General features: G+C 41.5%; 1 protein-coding gene across 1 annotated transcript; it reads left to right on the plus strand.

The window, feature by feature from the left end:
- Positions 1 to 27,419, plus strand: plin1 (perilipin 1). Its single transcript, XM_080842455.1, has 9 exons — positions 1 to 23; positions 252 to 306; positions 2,990 to 3,188; positions 6,015 to 6,097; positions 6,216 to 6,492; positions 9,348 to 9,514; positions 14,302 to 14,430; positions 16,705 to 16,899; positions 25,724 to 27,419. Exons 2-9 carry the CDS (start codon positions 262 to 264, stop codon positions 26,033 to 26,035), a joined length of 1,407 nt encoding a protein of 468 aa, XP_080698581.1. The 5' UTR covers positions 1 to 23; positions 252 to 261; the 3' UTR covers positions 26,036 to 27,419.

Raw genomic sequence — 27,419 nt, forward strand, 5'->3', positions numbered from 1 at the left:
TCTCCAGTCCTTACAAGTAAAGGGTAAGTACAAGGAGAATTTAAATACTCGCTCACTCACACGCAAACGTGAGGCGAACTTTTTAATTATTCAATATTAGTCTATATTGTTTTAAGATAGATGTTAGCAATGTGGCCATGCGGTCAGGTTACTCCAATGTTTCTTTGTGCCCTGGATGCAATTTACCATTAGTAGATTATTACTTGTGGATTCAATTCTAGATTTTACTCACCATAGACTTATATCAACAGTTTTGTCAAGATGGCATCGGAGAAAATGTCTGTGTGTGATGGACAACAGAAGCAGGTAGGCAACGTCAAAAGAGCGACACAAAATCTTCATTTTCAGTGTTGCTCATAGTACTTAAATGAAATCAAAAGCATTATCCAAAGCCACTTGTCAAAATTTCAAGATTGTTCACAATAGGTTTTACTGCCTAGAGCAGGGGTTTTCAACTGGTTTTGTCCCAGGACCACCATTCTGACTAGAAAGTAATCCGCGGCCCACTGATGTGCTCGCGCGTGTGCGTGCGTGCGTGCGTGCGTGTAGAGAGGAGAGACGTGAGATACACATACGCGTCTTTTTTCAGGCAGAAACGCTTCAGTAACGCCTTGGCAAAGTGCGGCGGCCAAAACAGAAGCGGTGCGCTTCCCTGCCTTGCGCTGGAAAGTTGAGAATAGTTCAACCTTTAAGCGCACCTAAAAAACGCTTCAAAGACGCAACGCGTGGTGGAGAAGGGGCGCACGCTTTAAACGCGCCGTACCATAGGAATCAATGCATTTGCTCACGTCCCGTTTTTACAAAAACGCGTATGTGTATCTGAGCCCTCAGTGTGATATCTGGGCATGGTGAAGTCCACACAGCCTGTCTATTCGTGTAGAAATGGTAGACAGCGACAGTCTAATGTCATTATCTGATTCAAGCCTTGCTCTGTACTTATTCTTCAAGTACACCAGTGTAGAAAAAACGCTCTCACACAGGTAGATAGTTGGAAAGGGCAAAAGACACCTCATCGCTTTTGCAGCAAGCACATGAAATTATGTCTGGCAACTTATAAAGAACTTAAGACATATGAAAATCACGCAACATCTGTTGCATGTACTCAATAGGCTTGGCATTCAAGAAAACGTGATGCGTCTCAATATGCCGCAACAGGGCTGAAACGCTTTTCTAAAAACGTGACGGTAGCAAAACCATTCTTTCCTATATGGTGCAGCACGCCTTTGAAGCAGCATAAGGTGCGCTTAAAAGTCGAAATATTCTCAACTTTTCAGCGCAAGGCGCGGAGCGGCACCGCTCATCAATGGCACACTCGGCCAGGCAGGTTGCGCACGCAGCTCTGCTTCATAAGTGCAGGGCGCCTGCTTTGCCCGTCGCACTTTGCCAGGATGTTTTTGAAGTGTCTACGTTTTTAGGAACGCGTCAGGGCTCAGATACACATACGCGTCTTTTTTCAGGCAGAAACGCTTCAGTAACGCCTTGGCGAAGTGCGGCGGCCAAAACAGAAGCGGTGCGCTTCCCTGCCTTGCGCTGGAAAGTTGAGAATAGTTCAACTTTTAAGCGCACCTAAAAAACGCTTCAAAGACGCAACGCGTGGTGGAGAAGGGGCGCACGCTTTAAACGCGCCGTACCATAGGAATCAATGCATTTGCTCGCGTCCCGTTTTTACAAAAACGCGTATGTGTATCTGAGCCCTTAGGAGTGTTTCAGCCCTTGATTTGTATTTGATGTATTCCTCATTGTATTTTCTTTTCCGACTTTGATTCTCTGAACCTGTGACAGTGTAGCTTTGTTGGAAGCCTGTCCTTGTCCCTATGTCGTAGCAGTCTGTCCCTCTGTCACTCTCCTCACTAAAAACCGATCCATTGGTGCTTCTGACGAGCTAATTCGACGTTAGAACGAAATGTTAGCTAAGGACAGTATCGTAACGCGACCTATTATCCCGCGGGCCACCAAAAAATCCGCTTAACAAATATGTTTTTATCAATATAAATATGGTTTAATGAATCAACCTTACATATTTCAGAAGTGACAGGTGTGTAGAACATGCACGAAGTCTTGTTTGACCCTCAGCATGAACATTTCTTAACGTATTTTCCGATTTGTTTTGTACAGTCGCGAAATGGCAACAAAGTTGGCGACGACCTATTATCCCGCATTGATGTAAAATGCCGTTGGGAATCAAGCTCAACAAGAAAAAGAATTTACACCGAACGTCGCGAAATCAAAATTCTACTATTTGTATCAGGCTGGTTTGTACACGCAGTATTACAACACTATCTTATACACTTCAATACGCTGTATATGTGCCATTTTTGCTACAAAGCTAATTTAAATACCCTTTTTGGGCAGGGACTTAAGTTTTCCGAAATCTGCGATCCTGGATGACACCGAAATCAATATTAAGTAACGTGTACCAGCGCTTGCGGGATAATAGGTCGTGCGGGATAATAGGTCGGGCTACGATAGATAACTTCAGTCGTTCACCAAATGTATTACTTTTTCGACTTAACTTCAAAAGTGCATGTAGGCTATGCTTTACTGCAGATGCATTTCAACTTTGCGCGCCAGACTGTACCTTACGAATAAAATGCGTATGGCGTGACGTTAGGGACGCAATGCATTAACATTTGCAAAGCACTGGCTACCATAGACTGGATAGGCGCAGTGTACCTACATTCTGTCAGCGTGAATCTCCTTTAGACACATTTTTCTTATTTTAGATATTTTTCACAATATTCAAGAGTAATCTTGAAATGTGTTGAAATATCCAAGCGCATTTATTAAAAAAAAATCAATGGTGAACTGATCAACAAAGGCTCATGTCGTGGACCCCCTGCAATGCCGTCGAGGACCACCAGGGGACTGCGGACCCCCCGTTGAAAACCCCTGGCCTAGAGAATGAAGCTATTGGTTGACAATGCTGTTTTTGGAAAGCCTTATAATCGTCCCGATGTGTTGTTTTTGTTATGTGCCCCCTTTATGATAGGAGAACGTGTTTGTCCGTCTCCTTAACTTCCCCGTCGTCAGCCGCACCTGTGAGATGATCGACAGGACTTACAGTGGCACTAAGCAGACACATCCACTGGTGAACTACGTGTGTGAGGTGTACGAGCGCGGAATAAGGACTGCTGGTAACTTGGCTGTGAGGGGTGTGCAGCCTGCCATTGATAAACTCGAACCGCAAAGTAAGTACCCTACTAAAGGCAGACTCCGCACTATAAACCAGTGGGCATTATGACTCATCGTGCCATTAAGAACCAACCAGCCATTAAGCCATTAAGACTACCACAGTGAATGCTACAGAGAAACTACATATTTATTCACTTCTAGTAGAACCAATGGAATTTGTAAGCCTGAAGGAAATCCAGCTATTTCCAACAGCCTTTAAAAGTATTTGTCATTATTAGCTGTGTAACTCAAACTAAATCAGTGGTTTAATCTATGAAACAATTATGAAAATAATCGTAAAATCGTAAATAGACTCGTAAATAATTGTAAATAAACTCGGCAAAAATGTTTGGGAATTTGTGTTTGGTCGACTATTTCTCTGTTGTTACAGTGCTTATTGGCATTGGCCGTTGGAAAGCCTGTTAATTTACCTTTACAATGATGTCCAATTTGTAAGGATCTTTCATTTGTGGGATGAGCAGCACAGCTGGTTATGTGGGTAGCACCCAAGTAAAATTTGCCAGAATTCTCTGCCAATGCTAAACAGTGTATTCTCCTGTTGATATTGATTCTTGTTTTGAGTTGTTTGGTGGATAAGATGATTGAACTCTCAATCAGTAACGGGTAACAAACAAGACATATTGGCAATTTTACACTTTATGCATTTAATACACCGTCAGGAGCCTCAGTAGCGGGTGGAAGATCCATACGGATCGGAGTGTTGGTCACTCTAACATGTACAGCACGCCCAAGCTGATCCCACAAGTGTTCAATTGGGTTGAGGTCTGGACTCAAGGCAGGCCCTTCCATTCTCTTCCCTTCTAATTAAATGAATAAAGTGTGAATTTTCCAATATCGCTTGTTTGTTCCTTGTTACTGAGTTCAATCATCCAATCCACCAAACAACTCAAAACAAGAGTCAATACTGGAAAATCACAGATAGCCTTCTTCCTCTGGTAACTACTCATTTGATGGGGGTTAGGTGTTGGATTATGGTGCCCTGAACAAATATTCCAGAGATGCAGTGTCACACCCCCTTGAGAGTGAGACTCTTAGCTCAATCTTCTGTCTCTGGTTTTCTCCCTGTGAATTTCCATGCCTGAAGGAAACTAGGGGCAGAGAAAAGAAAGTAAGAGTGCTAAAGTGAAATATTGCATTGGAAGATGATTTCTTTATCATATTTGGATTTATTTGAATGGGCTTAGTCTGAGTGGTAGAGTGGTCCTAGTCCTACACCTGCATAGATTAGTCTTAACATAGACTTCAGAGACATGATAATTCTGCAAACAGGAGAATAGAGAGTTTTGGCAAATTTTACTTGGGTGCTAACCACATAATCAGCTGTGCTTCTCATCCAACAAATGCATGATCCTTACAATTTGGACATCATTGTAAATGTAAATACACCCGCTTTCCAACGATATTAAGTACACTGCCAATTAACATTGTAACAACAGAGAAATTGACCAAACACAAAATAATTTTGACAAGTTTAGTTAAGCTCTGACTTTGTGTGACATATTTAATAGCTAATAGTTATTAGTTGATGTTGTAAAGATGAAAGACCTCTTAGCCAGGGATTCCCAATGGCCTGTGCTGGCACTTAATTTAATTATGACAATGCTTAAAAGCAAAGTCTGGGACACTAACTCTATGCTAAAAGGGTAAGATAGAAATGTTATGCTGTTCATAATTACATAATTACAGTGTATTACATGTCATTGTGTTATTTGTACTTCCTATCCTAGGGTGTAGATTTTTTATTGAATTATTTTTTGCACTTTCAACTACAAAAACAATCTCACCATTATCTAAAAGTATTAGTGTTAGAAAATAAAAAAGGTTTCACAAACATATGATTAAAAGACTATACATATGTACAAATACAGAACAAGGAATCAATATATTGTAAGATAAGATGTTTTTGACTCTTTTAGACGTCAATCATTCTACAGTAATAGGTCTGGATTTTTTTTTATTTCACTACAACAAAAACGACATATTGCACCTTCAAACACCTCTGTCATTTTTAGGAATGTAAAGCTTTATTCATGAACTCGTTGAGCTCCAGTTGGTCTCCATGCACCCAGGGCACCTGTGGGTTTGCACTGTCCTTGTAAAATTGCTAATGCCTTCGCTGAATGCTTTCCCCACTGCGGTCTCATGCAAGCCCCTGCCAGCTGAAGTGTTCTCAGACATGGCTAGACTGTGTTCCATTCTTTTCCTCTTTGGGGATGGCAGGCTATCCCTCAGAGACAAAGCCAGACTCACCTCGCTAGCTACAATGTGCCAGGTTGTGCAAGTGTCTGAAAACTAGGTGAGAGTGGGAGTAAAATAAAACTATGTTCCAAAGTTCAGATGCCTTTGTGATTGCATGTTTAATTGGGCAATATGATCAAATATTGGTAATACTTGTAAGTCCACTTGGGGATGACTCAATATTCTCTGTCTGCAAGAGTTAAGGCAAAGGTCAATTCGATTTTGAATGCTAGCTAAATATTGGAAAAAGTGGATGTTTTATGGTGCAAACTCTATTTACATAGCATAAATATTCTACACAAATGATGTGTAACATTCTATACGGCACAAATTGATAAATTACACAAATACATCCACCTTATGGCAAATAATGATTATATGTTAAACAATGCAGTGTTGTACATAGAAAGTGTACGCTTTCAAAATGAGGGTAGAATATTCAAAATCATACACTTTGAGACAGAGAAAGATGTGTTTCGTCATGACAGTGACACCTTAAAACAACTGGCGTGTTCTGAGAGTGTGTGGCGAAGCTATCAGTATGTGCAGCCAAGTAAGACATTGCCCTGTTCTGACATTCACAGTCATTGCCGCTAACAGTCTGGTCTGTCGAGGCTTGGATCATCTGGAGGAGAGGATCCCAGCTATCCAGTACTCCCCTGAGAAGGTAGCCAGGAACACTCATGCTGACTTGTAGACACTCAGAGCCTCCCTTGTGTGTCCTTAACAGACACTCCATCTGTGCTCTCTCTCTCTCTCTCTCTCTCCCTCTCTCTCTCACCCAGCTGGCCATGGGGATCTCAGAGGCGGTGTCTTCCACCCTGCAGACGGCCAAGGATGGCATCACCACTCCCATCAGTACGGCGTCTGACACAGTCGTCAGCCTGGCGTCTGGGGGCTTCCAGCTGACCAAGACTACCCTGAGTGATGGGGCGATGTACGTGCTGAACAGCAGGCCCGTCCGTCTGGCTGAGGCGGGGGGCGACGGTGCCATCACCATAGCCGAGCGTCTCGTCGCCTATGTCCTTCCCCCCTCCCCCGATGAGACGTGTGAGGTTAGAGGTGAGGAACATGTCAAGGAATCAGTATATTGTAATATAAGTGAATGTAACCGTGTCCTTCCTCATACTGACATCAATTTGACTCAAACAAGAGTGCAGTCATTCAGTCTGTAATGAACTATGTTAGTCCTTTTCTACACTTTCATCCTTTGGTCATTTTATATTAACAGATACCAGTATCTCATGAACAGACTATTACTGAATCCCTTCTAACTGCTGTTCAGCAGGGTCACCTTGTCTGGTTAATTAAGAATTCACTTCAGACAGGATGCCATCTTAATCTAACACATTTTTGGAAGGGTTAGGGTTAGGATTAGACTTTTTTTTTTGTATTACTTCTAATGGCCGATGGGGGAAAGTAGGTGAGGGTACCTTTAAAAAGCTTGACTAAAGGCGGCATGTCAACTGGAGGACACCGCACATTTTATTTTAGTTGTTATGACCACTAGATGTCCTCATAGCCCAGGATTCTGGTACGTGACTAACCTTGAAGTGAAGAGGTTTGCTTGCCTGTGAGGTGGACCTCTTTTTGATTGATATAGAACAGTATGAACTGTATAGTAGATGCTTATGACATTATAATGTTTTTGTCCATTTGTGGTCGTGACCAAGTACTCGACTCCGTCAACATGAGATTAAGCTTGATCAGGATGAGGAACAGGAGGATAATATTCATGATCATGATCTATTTTATGTGTCTGGAGAGTAGAAATTCCAGACATCGAGAAACAAAAGGAGACACAAAAACAGTTTAATCACTATTTGCAAAATAAATGACTCTGATGAGAAGATACTGGCTGATGTGACCACTGGAATAGCATGAGGATGAGGTCAAGGTTTAAGTAAAGTGTTGTTCTGGGTGTAACCACAGGAGGGTGCTATAGAAATCCATGTGAAAAATCCATGTGAGCCATGTGAACAATCCATTTTTGTTGAGTTACACTTTCATCAAGCTGTTTTTGAAGTACTGTTTTGAATAGAAGAGCCAAAGACAAATACACAGAGAGGTACAGAGCAGAACAGAGCAGAACAGAGCAGAACACGAGAAGGCAAAAAGAGCCTCTGTTTGTCGATGTGTCTGGTTACAAGTTTGCCTATCAAAATCTATATAGGAACATATGTGTATTTGTCAAGTTTTCTCTTCAATTCAGTTCATCATGTGAAACCTAATATGAGGTATATGAGGGTTTTTCATTTATGTTCTTGCAAGTTCATTTGACTATCTAAATATTTGCCTATTATTAATGTAATAGTTATTTTCGCTGCCTGTGGTCTGCTCACATGCAAACACACAGGTAATGCTACCCCTTTTTTGAGCCGGGGGAACAGGAAGAGCTCTTGGCCCCTGGTGCTGGAGGTTAAATCCTACTGCCTCCCCCATCTGACTTCATGCTGAGCCTCAGGGTCTTGCTCCTTATAGAACAGAACATGCTGTACTGGAGCTGATGATTAGAGCCGGCTGCTGGCCACTGTAGTCCGCCAATGTCCCTTTGTCCCTTCATCATCTGTGGCCACAAGACCGCTCCCCCCCCCAACTCCCCAGACAAACAAAACAAAAGTCCCACAGAGGGCCTTATGGTTAGTGTGCAACATTTGGGCCTCTGTACTATTTAAAGACACCCAGAGTTCCAGGGCCTCAGAGGTTTTTTTTGAAGGCCCTGCTGTATGGGCTGGTTTCATGATATGCTTTTGGGAATTGGGGCTGGTGGAGGTTAGAAGTTTGTGTGGGAATGCTTGGTCACCGGCTCCCTCTTTTCCCCCACCCCCTACAGCCCACAGGCGGTGAGGCACCGAGAAACAACAGCACACAAAGTTCCCTTTGCCCTAAGGACAAGCCCTGTACATGACTCTCTCTTTCTGCTTCCTCTCTTTTCACCCTCTCTCTCCTCCTTACTTTCTCTCGCTCCCCCTCTCTTCCCTATCCCTCTCTCTCCACCTAGTTGGTGGAGCTCTGATGGAGCATGCCAAAGTGTCTCAGTTGTGTGGCACAAGTATTGCCAGCCTCACGTGGCCGCTTGGCCCTGTAATGGTGCCTCCTCAGCCTTTTCTTTGGCGCTGCTGCCTGCCTGCCGCCTCCCTTAATGGAGCATTCTCCACAGACAATCCGTTTAGCGTGCTTTTCATCTGCCCTCCCAAATTGAATTTCGCCAGGGTCTATGGCCACGTATCGAGTGGGAGGATGGGCTGTATGGAAGCCTGCCCCTCCCCCCCCCCCCCACCCCCTACTCACAAATAGGCAGGATGTCGTTATCTGTCATTGTGATGCCAATTGCATGTTGCCGTTTACATTCACTAACTCTGTCCTGAAGCTCAAGTCTGGTGTCAGATGAGCTCATGTTCCACTCATGTGCGACTGTCCAGGGAGGATATATCATCAGCCAGTGGACTCGAGTCCAGAGTTACCTCCAGTCGCTGTCTGACCAATTGGGTGATGCCTGCTAGTGAGCCTGAGGCATGCATGTAGGTCAGGGAAAGGATACGGATTTTTCATGATTAAATGAGTGGTTTTGTGAAACTGCAGGAGAGGAGCGGAGTGATTGGGCCTGGCTGGAACTGTAAACACAATGGATGAATCTTTCACTGTTGAAACCACACTGATTTTGTTTTCGGCAATAAATGTTGACTATTTGGTAGATAAGAAAGAGGGTGTGAATGCTTCCAGTACATTTATCTTAAGCAAAAGTTAAAATCCCTCAGAACTGCACATTGTGCATTTAAATAGGAAATATATAAAGGAAAAAAGCTACAGAGCGATAAGAAAAGAATGGAAGGGAGTGAGAAACAAAACAGAAAGAACAGTCAACAATGTGTCTTTCTTCATGTATAATTGTCACTGAGGGTCATTTTTGTTTTCAGAAGGAGACGATATCAGGTCCCCTGGCCCAGAGCCCAGCCTGAGACGGATCGGTGCCCTGGTCAACACTGCATACCAACGTGCCTACAGCAAGACAGCCGTGCAGCTCCAACACACCAGAAGTCAAGGCCAGGACCTGGTGGCACGCATCCCTGGAGTGGTGGCACTGGTAAGCCGGACAGACCCGTGGGCTTCCTTTTACCTCCCTGGGTTTAGTTTTGTGCATGTTGTTTATTGTTGTTGTTTGGCTGTGATGGTGCATGCAACTTAAAAGGAGGTATCCTCGAACACATTACCTATGCAGCCAGCCCTGGCCAACATTGTTTACTCACTGAAAAAGACTTCACTTAGGTCATACTGGCCTCGTTTTTTATTGGCCTCATATCAAATACAATAAAATACACAGTTCTGGCTCTGAAAATGGTAAACAAACATAGTGGATGGACCTTGCCATGGTATCAACATGTGGCTTCAGGAGCACGAAAGGGAGGAGTGTGATGATTTGATTGGCTGTTGAGCTCATATATCAACAGCTATCTTTAAGCACGTTGTGGAATGGTAACAGCAGTTCATAGTCTGTCTGTTGTTTGTAATATGAAGATAAAAAAAATACTTCCTATTGTAGTCTTGTTTGCAGCAGGCAGAATGTGTTCATACATAGCCATGTTTTTAGGTGCACATTGCGATGAAATAATGCCTTACATGGGTGCTAACTTTATTATCTGTGTAAGTGTGAGTGCATAAATGTGTGAGCTTAAAAAGGGAACAGAAGTGAACTGAGCTGAGGGTATGCGAATCAGCATAGTTTCATGAAGAAAGCAGTTCATGTCCCAATCCGTTTTTTCTGGGGTTACCTCCTTTCAGTCCTGTCGGTAAACAGCCAATATGTTTTACCTGATAGCACTGCAAAGGCAACTCTATTGTGTTCTTTTGGCAAGGCAGCAGTGCCCAATATAGCAATAAGGAGGCATTTTTTGTCTGACCTAATTCCTGAAAAAAAAAACAATCCCTTGGAAAGACAGACATAATGCCACTGCTTTAAATTCACAAGACCATTTTTTATCCTGTGGTATTTCACATGTTTTATCCTGTGGTTCTTGAGTCAAAGTATTTCTACAGGATAAATAGTTCTGCAGACTTACTCAAGTAAGTATCAGATGTTCGCAAAAACAAATATAAAACAGATTATTTTGCATTTACAGATGGAGAGCTGACACATAACAAAAGAGGGAATTATTTTGATATTTGTAATCTGTGACAGTGTTATTACTGAGGAATGCCTTTGATTCTGTTGTGAAGTTTTGAATGAATGAGAGAATCTTCCAGGTTCTGTTCAGGGCCTATGTTACAGTAGTTTTATAATAGTTTGTCTCTCCTTCCCCGCAAACAGGGAACGTCCCCAGGACGTTAACAGGACATTCGCAAGGTCCCCAATCGTCCCCAATTGGTCCCCGCCACAACGTTCGCTAGAGGACGTTACCAGAACGTTTTTGACGTTCGTAGCAAGTCTACGTTTGGTCCTTCTGTGACGTTCGCATGAGTCTTAAATCGGACTTTTAGAGAACCTTATAATTTGGTCTGTCAGCACACCTCCCCAGGACGTCATTTAAAAACGTCCCCGTAACCTTTACCTGCAGGTCCTCTGCGTGACGTTCGCATGAGCCTTACTATTAAGGAACGTTATAATTTGGTCACTCAGCACACGTCCCCAGGACGTCATTTAAAAACGTCCCCATAACCTTTACCTGCAGGTCCTCTGCGTGACGTTCGCATGAGCCTTAAAACGGACTATTAAGGAACGTTATAATTTGGTAACTCAGCACACGTCCCCAGGACGTCATTTAAAAACGTCCCCGTAACCTTTACCTGCAGGTCCTCTGCGCGACGTTCGCATGAGCCTTAAAACGGACTATTAAGGAACGTTATAATTTGATCAGCACATGTCCCCAGGACGTCCTTTAAAAACGTCCCCGTAACCTTTACCTGCAGGTCCTCTGCGTGACGTTCGCATGAGCCTTAAAACGGACTATTAAGGAACGTTATAATTTGGTCACTCAGCACACGCCCCCAGGACGTCATTTAAAAACGTCCCCATAACCTTTACCTGCAGGTCCTCTGCGTGACGTTCACATCAGCCTTAAAACGGACTATTAAGGAACGTTATAATTTGGTAACTCAGCATAAGTCCCCAGGAAGTCCTTTAAAAACGTCCCCGTAACCTTTACCTGTGGTCCTCTGCGGGACATTCGCATTTGGTCCTTCCAAAACGTCCCCTTGACGTCCTCTGATGGTCCTCTCTGAACCAGAAAAATGTTTTTCATTTGACCGACATTTTAATGAAAAGCCGGCCAAATATCTAACCTATTTCTGCTTCTAAATTAGCCTATTGAAGAAAACTGACCGCCTGCAAAGCTTAAATAATAACATAATCAGGTAGTTTAGAATGCAACATGTTTATTTTCCTAAGTTTACAATGGGAAACAAAAACATTTATGTCTGATGCGCGTCAATAAGTGGCCTTTAAGCGCAACCTGCTGTGGCGTTAAAATGAGCGCCGCAACATGGTCATTGCTCTGTTCAATGAGTCAGGTATTCAGTGTTTGGAAAGTTCACTTTCTACATGAACTTGCTCAGTTCATTGTTCATAATTCAAAATTTTGAACTAAGTTCAAAGCTTCAATTTTCAATATGCTGCGAGTGCTATAATTTTTCAAAATCTCTGTCTGCAATACCGCTCGCGGCTCTTCGGCGCGCAGTAGGCCTATAATAAAAGGAAACGCGCAACACTGCAGGTATTACAGGACAAGTTCATCCTCGTCAGAAGGTTTACCCTCATCACTGTTGTTCAGTTCAGTTGGCCTCTGAAAAAAAGCTTTTAAGGCTAGTCTGCTTGGCCATGTTGGATCATTCTCACTCAGTTTGCTCCTCGTTTGAAACCGAGGGTTTGCGCTTTATTTAAAATGCAGCATATGCGTGTTGTTAAATAACTTTCTAACGGCAGATTAGGCTGTTCCTTTAAAACATAATAAGGGCAGTGCACGTTTGCTTTATAGGCCTAAATATTAGAATTGTTGTCAAATCCAGATTCTGCTTGCGAGACGGGATTTTTAAAGAAATTCCAATCAGACAATTTGACCGGTGAGCTCTTCGTTCTGTTGCAGCATCTTTGAAGGCCTATGGAAAGCTCAATATGTTAAAGCTAGACACTTGGTCACCTTCCTATGTATGCATTGTATTGGAATCATGCAGACATTACATTTATAGCACAGATCAGTAAAGAAGCATTCATATTTATTTTATTTCATCATTCTTAGTTTGGCTAGTTGTTCTGCCTCCCTGCCCGCACGTCCGTGATGTGCCATGGATGTTAATTTAAAAAGTAATCATTACGGAAAACCCTCAATGCGTAGTGACTGAGATTGCTACAATATGCTTTTCCTCAAACCCTCGGAAAAAAAGACTAAGTTTGTTGGCTGTCTCACACTGTGATAAACCTGTTAAAGTGACAAAATCGTAATCAGACAGTGTTAGGACAGTAGGTAGCGATCTCGTTTAGTAATAGGAAGGTTTACGGTTCAATTCCCATGCCCGTAATCGTGTGTGTCTGTGTATGTGTCTATGCATATCATATGAAATGTGTAAAATAAATGAACTTGTGTGTGTGTGCGCCCTGTAAGCAAAATGACGGCTCCGCGATCTATTATTATTTTATTTTCTTCATTTAGCTCAGCAAAAACGGTCGTGCCAGCTACGTCCGCGGTGCATCCTTGAATAACGTACCCAGGACGTCTAAAACACGTTTCCCAGATGTCACCACAATGCCCTCAGGACGTTCTTGCAACTTCCTGCAGAACGTCCCCAGGACCTATAGAAACACGTTCCCCAGACGTAACCACAATGCCCTCGGAAGGTGCTTGCAACGTCCTGCATAACGTCCCCATGACCTATAGAAAACGTTTCCCAGTTGTCACCGCAACGTCCTCGGGACGGTCTTGGAACGCCGTGCAAAACGTCCTAAAGTTGTCACGGGAACCATACACATTTACGTTTTTAGAACGTTCAGAGAGACCATTACAGGACGTCTAGGGGACGTCATTTTGCTTACAGGGTTGTCAAATGTGAAATTTAAACAGTGTATTTGTCACATAGTGAAATTGTGCATGTTTGAATATGAGGTTTTGTAAATGTATAGAGAACAATACAATTATTCAACAGAAAACAAAAGAGGTAGCAGGATAGCAGGCTCTTGGTGGCTTTATTTGTGAGCGCTACATATCTTTTCCCACCACTGTAGCACTTGACACAGTAGCCTTTCTCTTCTTTCCTTTTTGAGAAGCAAAACCCCACAGCTGAAGGCCAGTGATGGTGAGGGTCTGGTTGTCCTTGTTACATTCAGGCGTTTGACGTCAGCTGATAAAGGATGATGAACTGCAAGTGCTGAATTTTGGCTCTGTCTTTGATAGAGCCCTCTGCACCACATTGTATCTGCACTGGACTCGTCATTATGGAATAGACTTGTTCTTCACAAACCTGCCTGTCTGCATACCTGGATTGTTGTCTGCTTGTGGCCTTAGAATAAAGGGACAGAGATACTGAAGGAGAAAATCACAGATCATTGGCCAGAAAGCACTGACGCCATGCATTCACAGTGAATCTGCTAGCGGGTCTAGACATACAATATTAGTTCAATTATTTGAAGCCAATGGACTGGATCTGAATAAAGGGAATATTCCTTGCATAATATCTTGCACAGGCTTATTAGATGCTCACGAAATAGGGTTCTTAGCTCTCCGTCAATATGTTCCATTTTTCAGACAGGACATTCATATGCTACTTTTATTTTGACACAAAATGTGATACGCTTATATTATTTACCTACTATTCAAGAAATAGGTCACAGAGACATTGTGTACTACATCACCAGAGTGACTTTCTGTTACCCTGTTTTTCGTGCAGGCCAACTTTGGAAAGCGGAACCTGGAGACTGTGAGTTCTACAGTTCTGGGCCTCGGTGGTGCAGTAGCTGGACTGTTCGTGGAAGAACCTCAAAGGAGAAGACAGGAGGGGACTGGAGAAACACTTCAGGTTGCAGCACTGACATAATATCATTATGTTCATGCAGCGCATATAATACCTTAATTAATGGTCCTGCATAGGAATTAGTCAAATATACCAAAGACCACTCTCTCTAGGTTAAGTCAAGGTCATGCTTTCATCAATTGAAGAGAAACTTACTAAGATAGGTGTGTTGCACATCAGCAATATTTGGCTGTGAAATATAATGTTCAAAATCAATTTTAACCAATTAACATTGTTTTCTGAACTGACCATATACAGATGTGCAGGAAGATGTATCTACATGTGTTTTATTATATACAATGGCATTTCACTGATTAAACTCAATGGAGAACATGCAGTTTAATAGTTCATCATATCTTTGTGACGTCGTGACTGTGTTTCTGATTGGATTGGTGAAGACAACACCAGTTTAGATTCCCTTGCCCACACACAAGCAATTTACTGGATGTTTTTATGGACCCCCAACATTTGTGGGCTTCGTCTGCACACTCACTGGGCAATGTATTCTCTTTCACAATCCAGTCAGAGCGGTACAGCACTCAATTATGAATAGCTAATTATTATTAAATATCCCTTTAATGGCTTGAAATGTATGTGCAAGCCTAGGCTATTGTATAGCGAGAGACTTACTCACAACAATATGATTTAAAGAAGCAATCTCGTCAACATAGTCGGTAAATATAAGAAGTAGCCTACATAATCCAAAATGGAATATAATGATGAGAAATGTTTAATTAAACTAAGGTTATTTTATGTGTTATTGATATAGACATTTTATTGTCTTTTGTCATTCATTTCTGAGAAAGCCTGGCTTCTGCTAGGATAGTGGATAGTGATGGCTAAAAACTTCAAATTAAGATGATTACATGATGATCGCATTTCTTTTTTAAACTGACATCACTATTATGTATTGTAATTATTCAGTGAACTTTGAAAAAAAGTATTCTGATGTACTCAAATGTATTAACCAATGTTTGAGTGCACCTATGAATTAAAAATACATAAAACAAATAATAAGCCAAATAGAATTTTGCCAACATAGACAAGCCAATCACAGGCTCATCTGCAAAGACCATCAACCGAACTGTGTAGTTGGCAGTCATATTATGTTTCAGGTACATGTTGATGGGTGTCATCACTATGTCTGTTGAAGCCTTTGTTCATATCTGCAGCCTTCAGGTGTTTCAGATTCAGACACTGGAGTGTTGGCTGTCTACATCTGATCTTTGTCGGAGAGTTAAAAGCACCTTTTCAATTAAGAAACAATGCTCAGCTTAAGCCAGATAGCCAAGTTCAACTAAGCTCACTCCATTTCACAGTTGGTACAGGTATTTAGCTGAAAAGGTCAGAGATTGTAATGATGATAAGAGTATGACAGTTTAACTTTGCAGCACTAGATGAATGAACCCCTATTACTCTACCTTTAGATCAGCCACACATTCCCACTGAAAAAAGACAAATCTTTTTCTTTCTCCAAACAATACTGCCAATACCATCACTTGCATGTTTTCCATCAAAACAATACTAGAGTGCAGGTTTATTTATTATGACTTTGTTTTATGTTTATTGCTATTTAGTATAAGGGCTGATAGTAGGTTAGCATGTGTGGAGTCACCCACAATCAGCTTCCAGCTATGTTGAGCTTTGCTTTGTTATGTCTTTTTTAACAGAATGTATTTCAATGTATTGTGCTCTACTTTGGCCTGGGGTATTTACTAGCTCTACTAGTCTAATCCATCTTGAACCAGTGCGAACGACGCTCTTTCCTACATCAAACACCAGCTGAAATCTATTTGGTCTTTCCCTCTGAAGGATGGCCCTGAGGATCTCCCAATCTGACCCCACCATAGCTTTATAGGGGGGCATTCTCAGAAATCTTTATTAAAGACATTCTCAGCATTCAACACACATTCCCCACGCCCCCCCCGCCCCCCCCCCGCCCCCCCCCACCCCCTGCACTGTAATTCCAATGGGTGGCTGTCGTATAAAGAGATTTTAAGTGCTGTTACACAACATTCCCCTCTGACACGTTCACTGTGATGGCAGGAAGCCAAGGCTCAGTCGAAGTTGACTGATGAGCCGGCGACCATACGCCATAAAGTATGTGTGTTTATGTAGTTTACGTAACAGTGCTGTAGCTTGCCACCTGTTGGGGATGGAAGCCATGCACATGTGTATGTGTAGTGGCCCACTACATGTGTTACTGTTTATAACAGAACAGCAGATCTGAGAAGTTGATGAGTGTTTGTGTGATAGAGGTATTTTCCTACTGTGTTGCAGAGCGGAGGTCGGGTGCAGGAGCTGGTGAGCGTTGTGGGACATCAGATTCAGACTGCCTACGTGTCCATCATCTCAGGGGTGAAGAGTGCCCCCGGCATCACCGTGGGTCTGGCCAAGGATGGGTCTGACTTGGTTGTAGATACCTTGAGCTCTGCCAAGGACCGCTTGCTCAACAACATCCCTACTTTTGGTCTGGTGAGTCAGTCATCCCCACTTGTGATTTGATTTGTCTGCGCACGTGCATTGATCTGTCTGGCATCTACGGCACGTGGATGTCTCACGTGCACACACCCCTTTCACGCACCCACAGTTTTATCATCTGTCTCCCTCCACCCCTACTCGGCCCCAATGCCCCCACCCACCCACTCCCAGCCTGCCTCCCCAATCCAATCACCCATTATCTTCACCAGTAATGACCCCCTTACAGCGAATGATATGGCAGATTTTGTGCTGCCTTTGTTCTGGATGGACAGTAGAGTCTTTGGATAATGAAGATTCATCACTTGCCCCCAGAGAGAGCACACATGGTGTCTGTACTTTAGAATGATAAACTCGTTAGATTTAATCCTGGTCATGAACTCACATGCATATTTTTTTTTATCTTTACCAAAACACTGGGTGGTAATGACCTTTTAACTTAAAGTATCGCTTTTACTCTCGCACAAAATTTGAGCAAAGTAACCCTAGAACCTCAAGTAAACGTGTCTTAAACAAATAAATGTCTCTACTCAGAGGTTATATTGGTTGGAATGGAAGTCATTAATTCAAATCCATGGCACCCATAAGCACACAGAATGGAACACTGTGTCCAGAGTCTGAATTTCATATAAACTATCATTTTAAAATGTCTTCACATATTCACGAGGAATCCCCTAAGGCAGTTTTTTACCCTCAAATTTGATCACCTATTACAAAACTCTTCTTTTGGGTATCTTTGGAGCATCCTGTGCTCTACTTGACCATCAATAGAGGATTGTATAGAAGCAATTTCTTTCATGTCTAAAAGTTATTTAGCTCTCAAGGCCAAATCTCTCATGATGTTTTTTTTTTTGTGTGATTCAAGCTGTAATATTCTTCTCTGTGTGTATAGCTTAAATGGATTGACAGAGACAGGAAACAGAATCCCCTCTCTCTCTCCCAATTATTTTCCTGCACCCCAGCCTCAGGGATATGATAAAAGAGGGGATTATACTGTTGTGCTCCACTCTAATCTTGCCTTCATTACCAGTAATTACTGCAGGAGTCCAGGTTGTTCCTGACTGATCCATCCATTCTGCAGTAATGATTACAGCGAATATAGCTCAAATAAAGCAGCCAAATGTGTGTGTGTGTGTGTGTGTGTGTGTGTGTGTGTGTGTGTGTGTGTGTGTGTGTGTGTGTGTGCGTGTGTGTGTGTGTGTGTGTGTGTGTGTGTGCGTGTGCGTGTGTTTGTGCGTGTGTGTGTGTGTGTGTGTGTGTGTGTATGTGTGTCTGTGTGTGTGTGTGTGTGTGTGTGTGTGTGTGTGTGTGTGTGTGTGTGTGTTTTATAAATACATAAAATAGAGAAGAAATTATAAACAAATAAATAAATTAAATAAAGGCCTCCATAGATCCCCTCCCAAAACCCTCCCTCAACCACCCCAAGGGAAGGAAAAGTACCTATTTACTTCTAACGTTTATTTAGGTAGAATCTTCATTCATTCCATCCTTCTAATTCTTTTAACCTACCCCATCTTTCTGCATACTTTAACTCTTTGGTTTCTTGTGCCACTAAACATTCAATTTTACAGTATAATTTAACCTGGTTTTTAAACCTCACTAAACAGTTTATGTTATTGATATTTGACTTAATATGAAACATTTTCCAAGGAGAGTTATTATGTTTTGCAGTGAATCAGCTGTTTCTGACAGACTGCCAAACAATACAGAAAACAAATCACATTTCCAGGTGATTCCGCCAGCCCTTAACCATTTCCCAACTTTTAACCACAGATGAGCAGTTTTGAAGCAGTACCAGAATAGATGTTCTGTTGCCTCCTCTTCCTCTTGACAGAGGCGACATTTTGGTGTTGCTTCTTTTCCCCATATATATAACATTCTATTTGTTTCTATAAATTTAAATATAATTTTGTATTGAAAATATCTCAGTTCAACATCGATTGTTGTTTTATAAATGTTTAGAAATACTTGTTTCCATGGTATGGGAACATCAATAATGTTTTCCCAGCTCGTGAGAATTTTGTATGGAATTTCCACCAACTTTTTTGTTTTCAAATAAAAATGATACATGTCTTTGTTAAGTTTCACTCTTGTGAGCCATTTAGGCATTCTCATGTGAGGTCTACACACTAAATATGATCCGGCTGCCATCTGCATGCCTTTTTTCCATGTCTGGGGCAGGGATCCAATTAGTTGATTATATTGATGTACTGTGCAGACTTCACCAAATGTTTGTTTTATTTGAGTGTATGCCATACATTTCCCTTCCTTTACAATGTCTTTAACAAATATGAGTCCTTTATCAAACATTGCTTTAAAAAAAAGGTTTTCCTTCCACATACTATGCTAGAATTTAACCATAATGTTTGTTGTAGGAACTGATCTGAACTGTGTGTGTGTGTGTTTGTTTGAGTACTTAACGGTACGTTTGGTGGGATAGCAGGAGATATTATAAGATTTTAACAGAATATACCAGCATGAGGTGGCATCACTGAGTTTTCAGATTTCCCTCATTTAAATGATATGAACTATTGTAGTCCTTCAAAACAGATGATTGCAATCATTTACTTGTACTGGTTTCACTGATCTACTAATTGAAGAGCTAAGGCTTTCATTCTCCCCAGGCCTGGTGGCTCATGACGTGGTACTGACAATTAACAACGTCCTTGCTTTGATGCTCTACTGAAATATTCAGTGTCCAGCCTGGCAGCACGGCAGTCAAGTCTCTCATTCAGGAAGTGACCTGCTGACCTGTCATAGAATAGTCAATGAAGTCACAGGTACAAATATATACAGTATATACAAAAAAAACAATCAAATCAACGTATCTTTGTTTAAAGTGAGGCTGCACACAAGCTGTCGTCAGAGCCCACAGGAAGGGAGAAGCAAGTGACATGCTCTGGGAGAACCTTCAACGGGTGTTGTGAGGATGTTGAGAGAATTTCTTTCTCGTAAATGACAGGAGAGAGCGGAGGGGAAAGAGTGATGAAAAGCCTCTCTCTTCCCCTCTCCCTGCCTCCCTCTCTCTCTCTTTCTCCCTCTCTTTGTGTGTGTGTGTGTGTGTGTGTGTGTGTGTGTGTGTGTGTGTGTGTGTGTGTGTGTGTGTGTGTTTGTTTGTGTGTGTCTGAGTGTGTGTGTTTGCTTGAATGAATGAATGAATCATGCAGCTCCTTTTGTATAAACAGCAGCTGGGATAGGTTTCAGTAACACCTACTTGTCTAACAGACAAGTGAAATAATAAGCCACAGTATGAGAGGCCAGTGGATGGTTCAAGGCACGTTCAGTGGAGTACTCCAGCTCGAGGGAGGGAGAGAGAGCGAGAGAGAGAGATAGAGATAGAGAGAGATTTTGATGCAGGTGGCAGGGACGGCCAGACCAAAGGCACGTGCACAAGCATTTTTTCGGGGCCTATGAAAGGTGTTGTTTTTTGAAGGAAACACCCAATTTTGGCTTTAATCAGAGACAGACTAGGCCTTTTACGTCTATTGATGGCAGGAAAACTTGTTATTCTTCTGTTGAAATGGAGGCAGTAAACGTGAACACATAATGCCTCGTTTTGTACCGAGCACACAGGCATTTATTTTCCCAGCATGTGAGTTTCAGAAGGAACTGCAATTTGATTGTGAAATACATGGCCATTGCTTTCCACCCTTGTGAAGTAAATTACTAAAAGCGACACACATTCTTTTAGTATCTTGTAGAGCAGGCAGGTTTGTAAGACAGGCAGGAGTTTAAAAGAAGCAGATTAATAAATCAATAAGCTTGATTTCCTTGAACAGAGGTGAATGTTGTCCATTAAATTGAGCAGGCTGTAAGAGTAAGGGAGGGAGGCGAAGTTTGTCGGTACTAATTCGTTCAAAGTCAAGAAGTGTGTGCACAGGAAGTTGACGTGTGGAGGCCAACTCTGCAGGGGGGGTCTCTCACACAGCTGGGGATCCTAGGTGCTCTGGAAGGATTCTGGATGACTGGCATTTTTGAACTGTGAACACAAATCTAATGGCCATTTTATTTTAAAAAAATAATTTGTTTTACAGTTTGTACATTCCAGACCCCCTGTTAACCATGATTAATCGTTTATTCTTAGAGGTACAAAGTTAGTATGAGTGTGGAAATAAAACAGCACTACAGGGTTTCATAATGGTAGACCAGAGGGGTCCATTCTATGCATTCTGTGGTTTATGACCTCATGCGAATAATCTATTTGAAACGATTGGTTGATAAGATTTTGCACACTGCATTGCAGTGTCATATCTTAAATAGATGTCTTTGCCTAGGCTCTGTACAGCCTTTTTCACATACTGCCAGCGTCATGCCCTCTCTCTGATGTCCTTGATCACTGATAGCAACACATAGCTTTTTACTTTTTCTCTTCAGAACGGCCCCAGAAAAATGTGAACAGTTGCTATGTATCGTATTTGTCTACTCCAGTCCATACCAGTCTAAATTTAGAGTAGGGAGCTGGTAAAGGAATTCAGCACAAACAATGTCTGACATGCACCTTAATCACAGACTCTGAGAAGGACATTTTCACATATTTTGAGTGATTCCTTGGCAACTTGTCAAACAGGAGGTGGGGGTGGTTTGGGTCATAACGGTCCACAAATGGCGTTGTTGTGTATCTGTCGGCAGTGCAACACAGGCTTAAATGAATCCACCAGAATTAATTCAGTGGTCAGTGTAACTTGTACCATTCTCTCCAGCATGTACAAGAAAGGACTGAGTGTTCTTATTCCCAGGGAGTAATTCTGCACTTAGCTGAAATACAGAACATGTATTGATTGGATTTTCCAACCTTCTAACCTGTGTAGAAGCTGTATAATAATGTCATGTCAAAGCGTCTGTAAGGTGTTGAACAGTCTGAATTCTTTCACATGTATATATGATCTGATCTGCACTAATTTCAGCATATTCCAGCTGTGTCTATTCTAAAGGAAACCTTTAAAGATAGGGGTATCCTTGCCTGTCAATGACTTGTCTAATTGATCATAATCAAAATCCTAATAATAACAATAACAATTATAATAGAAGAAGAAGAAGATGAAGAAGAAGAACAAGAAGAAGAACAAGAATATTAAGTATATATTCAAAGCCCCAGTCAAAAAGAACAGGTAACACGTATAAACAACATAAATCAGGTGAAAAGCAATACAGGGAAACCCTTGGGTCATATGTTTTATGGGTATGGTTAATACAATGCTTTGCTAAATAGGTGGATTTTTTACTGAAGAGACTATCTAATTAGCATAGTTGACAGAGCTAAGATCTTTGACTAAGGGTTTTATCTTACCAATAAGAGTTCAACTTTTACTAAGGAAAAGCAAGAACTTACAGAGAGAGAAAAAGAGGAAGACTCTGTTGCTATGGCTGACATTAAGTGTCATGGACTAGTTTGCACGTTTTCAAAGACCAAAGACCCCCTGATAAATGACAGGTCTGTGCCAGTGAGCAGGCATGCGCTTTAAAGGCTAACAGGCAGAATGAGAAGTAAATTAATAAATAAATAAATATGTAACAAAGGCTTCATATGAAATTATAATGGAACAGTGCTAAATGTCCTCAAAAGGACATGTTTTACACAAACTGGATAGAATGAATATCAATAACAACGCTTTAATTTTTCTGTAGTGCAATTTGACACAAATTGAAAGAAAAAAAACAGTAACAATGCTTGAATTTGTATGCATAGCAAATTCATTGGGGTTGTATATTTTGATTGAAAATTTTAGCATTTGCAATGAAAACATCTGGCACTGTTATACTTCCATAGTGGTATGGATAATGGACATGATTTATATTGCAGTTATAGACAGGATGTTGCCTAAAATAACTCCAAGACTGACCACAAAATCCTGTGTGTCAATGCTCCACTGACAAAAAACAGGCTTCACATTTTGACTGAAATCGAGACAGAGTATACAGGAATACTTTTGATGAAATAGTGATGGCAGAAAACGCCATGACCAATCCACAGATCCTGTTTGTTTTGTTTGTCTTTGTATACCCTTAGTTTATTTACTGCAGCTTTATTGACTTCTTATAAAGCCATGTCTAATTCAATATTGTTTGCCGTAATGCAGTTAGTGCTACTGTGCTGAATTCAGTGAACACAATGAGAACAAATTGCAATCATTAGCATTGATCGGTAGTGACTGGAGAATTTGTAGCAGGGTGGCAAACAAAAACAGAGAGAAAAAAAACAGCACATATGGATTGGTCTTGAATTCACTTATTGACTTCACATGCCCTACATTGAAGGCATCATTGTCCTGGTGATGTACTCTACTCTTATATAGTATACACTCTATAGCGGTACCTGTATATTCATTTCAATAGGTTGTGTTGCCTTCAAAGTGCTCCATAGGCCTACTATTCGTCAACTGAAAAGGATTTTAAAAAGAGTGTTGTGTGTGGAGAGAATGTTCTCTGTGTGCATGTTGCTGAGAGATGTAGGTTCAACTTGAAATGTACTCTGATACTTATTTTGCCTCGTTTTAACACTGATCCTTCCACTGATTTTATAACTTGGTTCCAACTTCAACTTCTTAGTTCAAAAAACAGGATTCAGATTTAATTTCACGGACAGCAAGTTTTTTTTTTTTGCAGAATGGGTTTTTGTTAGAAATGGTCATGTAAGCTTAATGCAGAGACCACGGTAATAATACCTTCTACAAAGGTGAGCTATGAAAATTCAGATATGCATGCTTGATTTTCTCTTCTTAGCTTAATTAAGTGACAAAATCAGAGTGTGTCCACTCAGACCTCACCGGAAGTAATGAATGAATCAAGGCCCTGTTTAATACATCCCAGTTCCACAAAAAAAAAAAACAGCAGGAACGATCTCTTAGGAACCGATTCACCTTGAAGACAAACACCCTGCTGGCTTTTTTCCGGGAAAAAACTCTCTGATATTCTAATTAGCTTCCTGCTGAACATGGCTATTGTATCCAGTGTCTACGGTGCCCTCAGTGGCGTAGGTGGTCATCAGACGCTTACATCAGAGCTGGAGGACTACATTAGGGGTGAATAGGGTGACACCTCTCAGCCCACACTGTGTGCCACATCCTCTCACATGGATGAATAATGCATCGTCCTCATTGCTCCGATGCCATTCATTAACATCACTTTTATGATGAGCTCCTGCTGCTCTGTTAAATGTGCAGACTGCCGCAGACTTGTGTACTGGACTTGTGAATACATGCATCAAACAGCTTGGGTTCGATTTTTGGCTGATTTCACCATGATGTGGATGGGTGTCGTGCTGGGTTGTTTAGTCTTTCAGTGTCTTTGTTTCTCAACTGGAGTGTATCTCATCTCCCTGAAGCTGATTGTGGCTTGTTGTTGGTCTTAGGCCTGCATGCGGTGGTGTTCTAAACCCAGACAGAGGGTTCCAGGTTGTAAGTCATGCGTAACAGTAGATCACAGATATCCACATACTGAGTCAATTGCCTAGTGTCAAATGAGGTTCATGGTCTTTTACACACAACTTAAGGGTAAACATTGGTGTGGCCTTTCCCACATGAAAATCGCTGATGAGGGACAAATGTTTTCATAGAGACGCCAAAGTTGTATGTTTTCTGCTGGACTGGTAAATTTACTAATCTTAATGAAATGTGTTGTTTGCTTTAGCTAAAAACTGGCCATGGACATAGTTACCAACACAAGTAAGCTTTTTTCCTGTGTCAATGTTGAAATGTAATTGCTACCAGGATTGTAGTTTCACAGTTATGCACCAACACTAGAATGTGTGTTATTCGGACCAAGAAGACTAGTGACGTTACTGAGACAGCCCACAGCTGCTAAAAACATTATAGCCAATTAAAGTGTAACTTTTAAGCTTTGGATCTTGTGTCGGCCAAACTTCACAATTTATAGTTCAGCTAATGGTTTTGAGAAATGGGTCAGGGAAAGAGACAAAGAGATGCATTCACCACCAACAGACACGTATCTACTATTTTAATGCTGTGACGTGTATGTGCCTGTTTTTGGATCCTTAGAAGCCTTGAGACCAAAAAAGAGAGCAGGCTCCAATGCTCTAGCGACAGCATTATCTATCTGCTTCACTGCTCATGGTTTCTTTACATTCTTTTGTCGGCCATGTTGAGAGAGGGCCCCTGGAAAGGTGTGAGGGAAGAGCCCAAGAGGCTGACCTTTGACCCCTCAGGGTAATCTCAAGTTCACATGCATCAGCCGACAGCATGGAAGCCTATTAAACTGTCTTCCCGATACCATTGTCTTCTAGATACATATTGAAACAAACTGAACTTGGATAAACCCCTCCTCACGCACACACACACACACACACACACACACACACACACACACACACACACACACACACACACACACACACACACACACACCCACCCACCCATGAAAAGCTACACAAGTAACCTAAAAAAACGGAAAAAAGGTTTGCAGTGTCCTAGTGCACGGATTTCTCTTGGATTACAGCTGTGGTTCTCTGGCCAACAACATCTGGTGGAACTGTTAATGGCTAGACATTAAAAAATAAAGATGTCCCAGAAATAAAATTAGAGCAAATGTATCAGGTTCAAGCTTTAATGCTTTGGATGTTTATTTATTTCTTTAATATATACTGTATTTTCATATAATCCACAGATTTCCTTTGATTGTTACTAAGAACATTAGTTAGTCCAAGAAAATATAACACATACATTCTAATACTATTGAAAGTAGCTGAAAGATTGGGATGGAATTGACAGCTATCTTTGTTCAATTATCAGGTTTGTTCAGGTCTAAATCCTGTTAAATATTACAATTAAAAATGTAATTCTAATCTGCTCATTTGTATTTTCCTAAGTTCTCCCGTGATGACAAACAGGCCGCCCCCACTGGGAAAGAGGAGAATGGAGGGGGTATAAACACATCCTGTGCCCAGAGTGGATCAGGTCACCCAGATGCCCAGAGCTCATCTGAGACCGCGGAGGCCCAGGTGTCAGAGGAGACTCGGCTGCTGCAGGAGAGGGTCCTTCAGGAGATCCCTACCCAACAGAAAGTGATCCTCCGTGGGTCATCCAGGTTTCTCACTCCGCCAAGCTCCAAAGGCGAGGATAAGATGAGCCTGACTATGTCAACACACACCACCCACTCTACCACTGTTATCAAGGCGTGATGCTTGGGCCATCATCAACTCCCTCTAAGCTCAGTGTTGTTACTGGCAATTGCAAACAAAATAATTAACACTAGTTTTGGCAAAAGTAAGCTTTTTTGAAACACTGCTAAACTAATACTTGTAACTGTTTCATTGTTCCAAAGCCTCTCCCAACAAACCCAAGTATGAGTACCACCTTGGCATTGATCTGATTGGCTATATATTTGAATATCTGGCCATTGGAATCTAAATTGTTTTTATTCAGAGTCTGGGGCAATAACAGAGCGCAGACTTTTCCCCTAGAGCATATGACTTAACGATTGGTGTGGTAAATTGTAGAGAAGAGTTACAGTGCTCTGAATTAATATCTCAAACCCCACCTTTGAAAATTAAATCTAAACCATTCTTTGGCATCTGATATTGAGCTAAAGCTTGAACATATGAACAAATTGGCTTTGCAAATATTGTTACGGTAGTTCAGGCTTTAGAAATGGCAGAAGAGCAAACTGTTGTTCAAGCAACAATGAATGACATGTCTTTGAAGTGTGTAACCTCATCATCAGGTAACGCTTAAGGCCTTAACAAGTTTACTCCACTCAAATCTCTGACTAAATATTCTATGAAGGCTTGCTTGCTGCGCCATTTCTCATATCATCCTACAGCCGTGACAACAAGAAAGTACCACTAATGTACTGTAAACTTAACAATAATCCATCTATAACTAATGGCAGTGTCATGAGCACTGAATAATCATGTATACAATAACACTGAGCCATCTTGCTAATCCACTTCTAGTATTGCCTTGAAATGTTCCTGGACAATTTTAACTGAATTCTCACATACAATATTCAGGCTTCATTCTACAGGCAAGGTTCCAAATAGATTATATGAGCACCATATCATTACTCTTTCTTAACTTCCCTTGATGCAGTCTACAGTCCAACTGAAAACTGGTGTGAAGGTGTAGGATGAAAACAGACTGAGGCTACCATGCCTAAGGTTCCATAAAGGAACCCTGTGTGTTGTGGCTCCTCAAGGCTTTATGGTGCATTAAAACCTTGACACAGTTTGACTCTGAAATGTATCAGTTGTAAAGGAAAAGGGCTGTGAGTGCCAGAGTGACAGTTCTGTTGTGATGTTACTATGGGAGTATCTAAGAAATTTAGATGTGCCAAGCATGTTAAAAAATGAACAATTTTCTTCTCCCTTGGTAAAATGTGGTCATATAGACTCTTTCAATGACATATATTCAGTGATTCAGAAGGATCTGCATATGCAATAGTCAATGATTTTTGCCCATGCAATTTGCAGATGTAAACATTTCATTACTCAATACTGGCTACACGGATGGTGACTGAGTGGTGACTGAGGGACCCTAACAAAATATTTTCCCAATAAAAGAAAG

The sequence above is a fragment of the Sprattus sprattus genome (assembly GCF_963457725.1).
Source record: "Sprattus sprattus genome assembly, chromosome: 7".
NCBI lineage: Eukaryota > Metazoa > Chordata > Actinopteri > Clupeiformes > Clupeidae > Sprattus > Sprattus sprattus.

Excerpts from the sequence above, each read along its gene's own strand:
- plin1 (XM_080842455.1), top strand. The coding sequence starts at position 262 with ATGGCATCGGAGAAAATGTCTGTGTGTGATGGACAACAGAAGCAG. Across the intron at positions 6,493-9,347 it reads TGAGACGTGTGAGGTTAGAG|AAGGAGACGATATCAGGTCC; the intron begins GTGAGGAACATG and ends TTTTGTTTTCAG. Across the intron at positions 9,515-14,301 it reads TCCCTGGAGTGGTGGCACTG|GCCAACTTTGGAAAGCGGAA; the intron begins GTAAGCCGGACA and ends TTTTTCGTGCAG.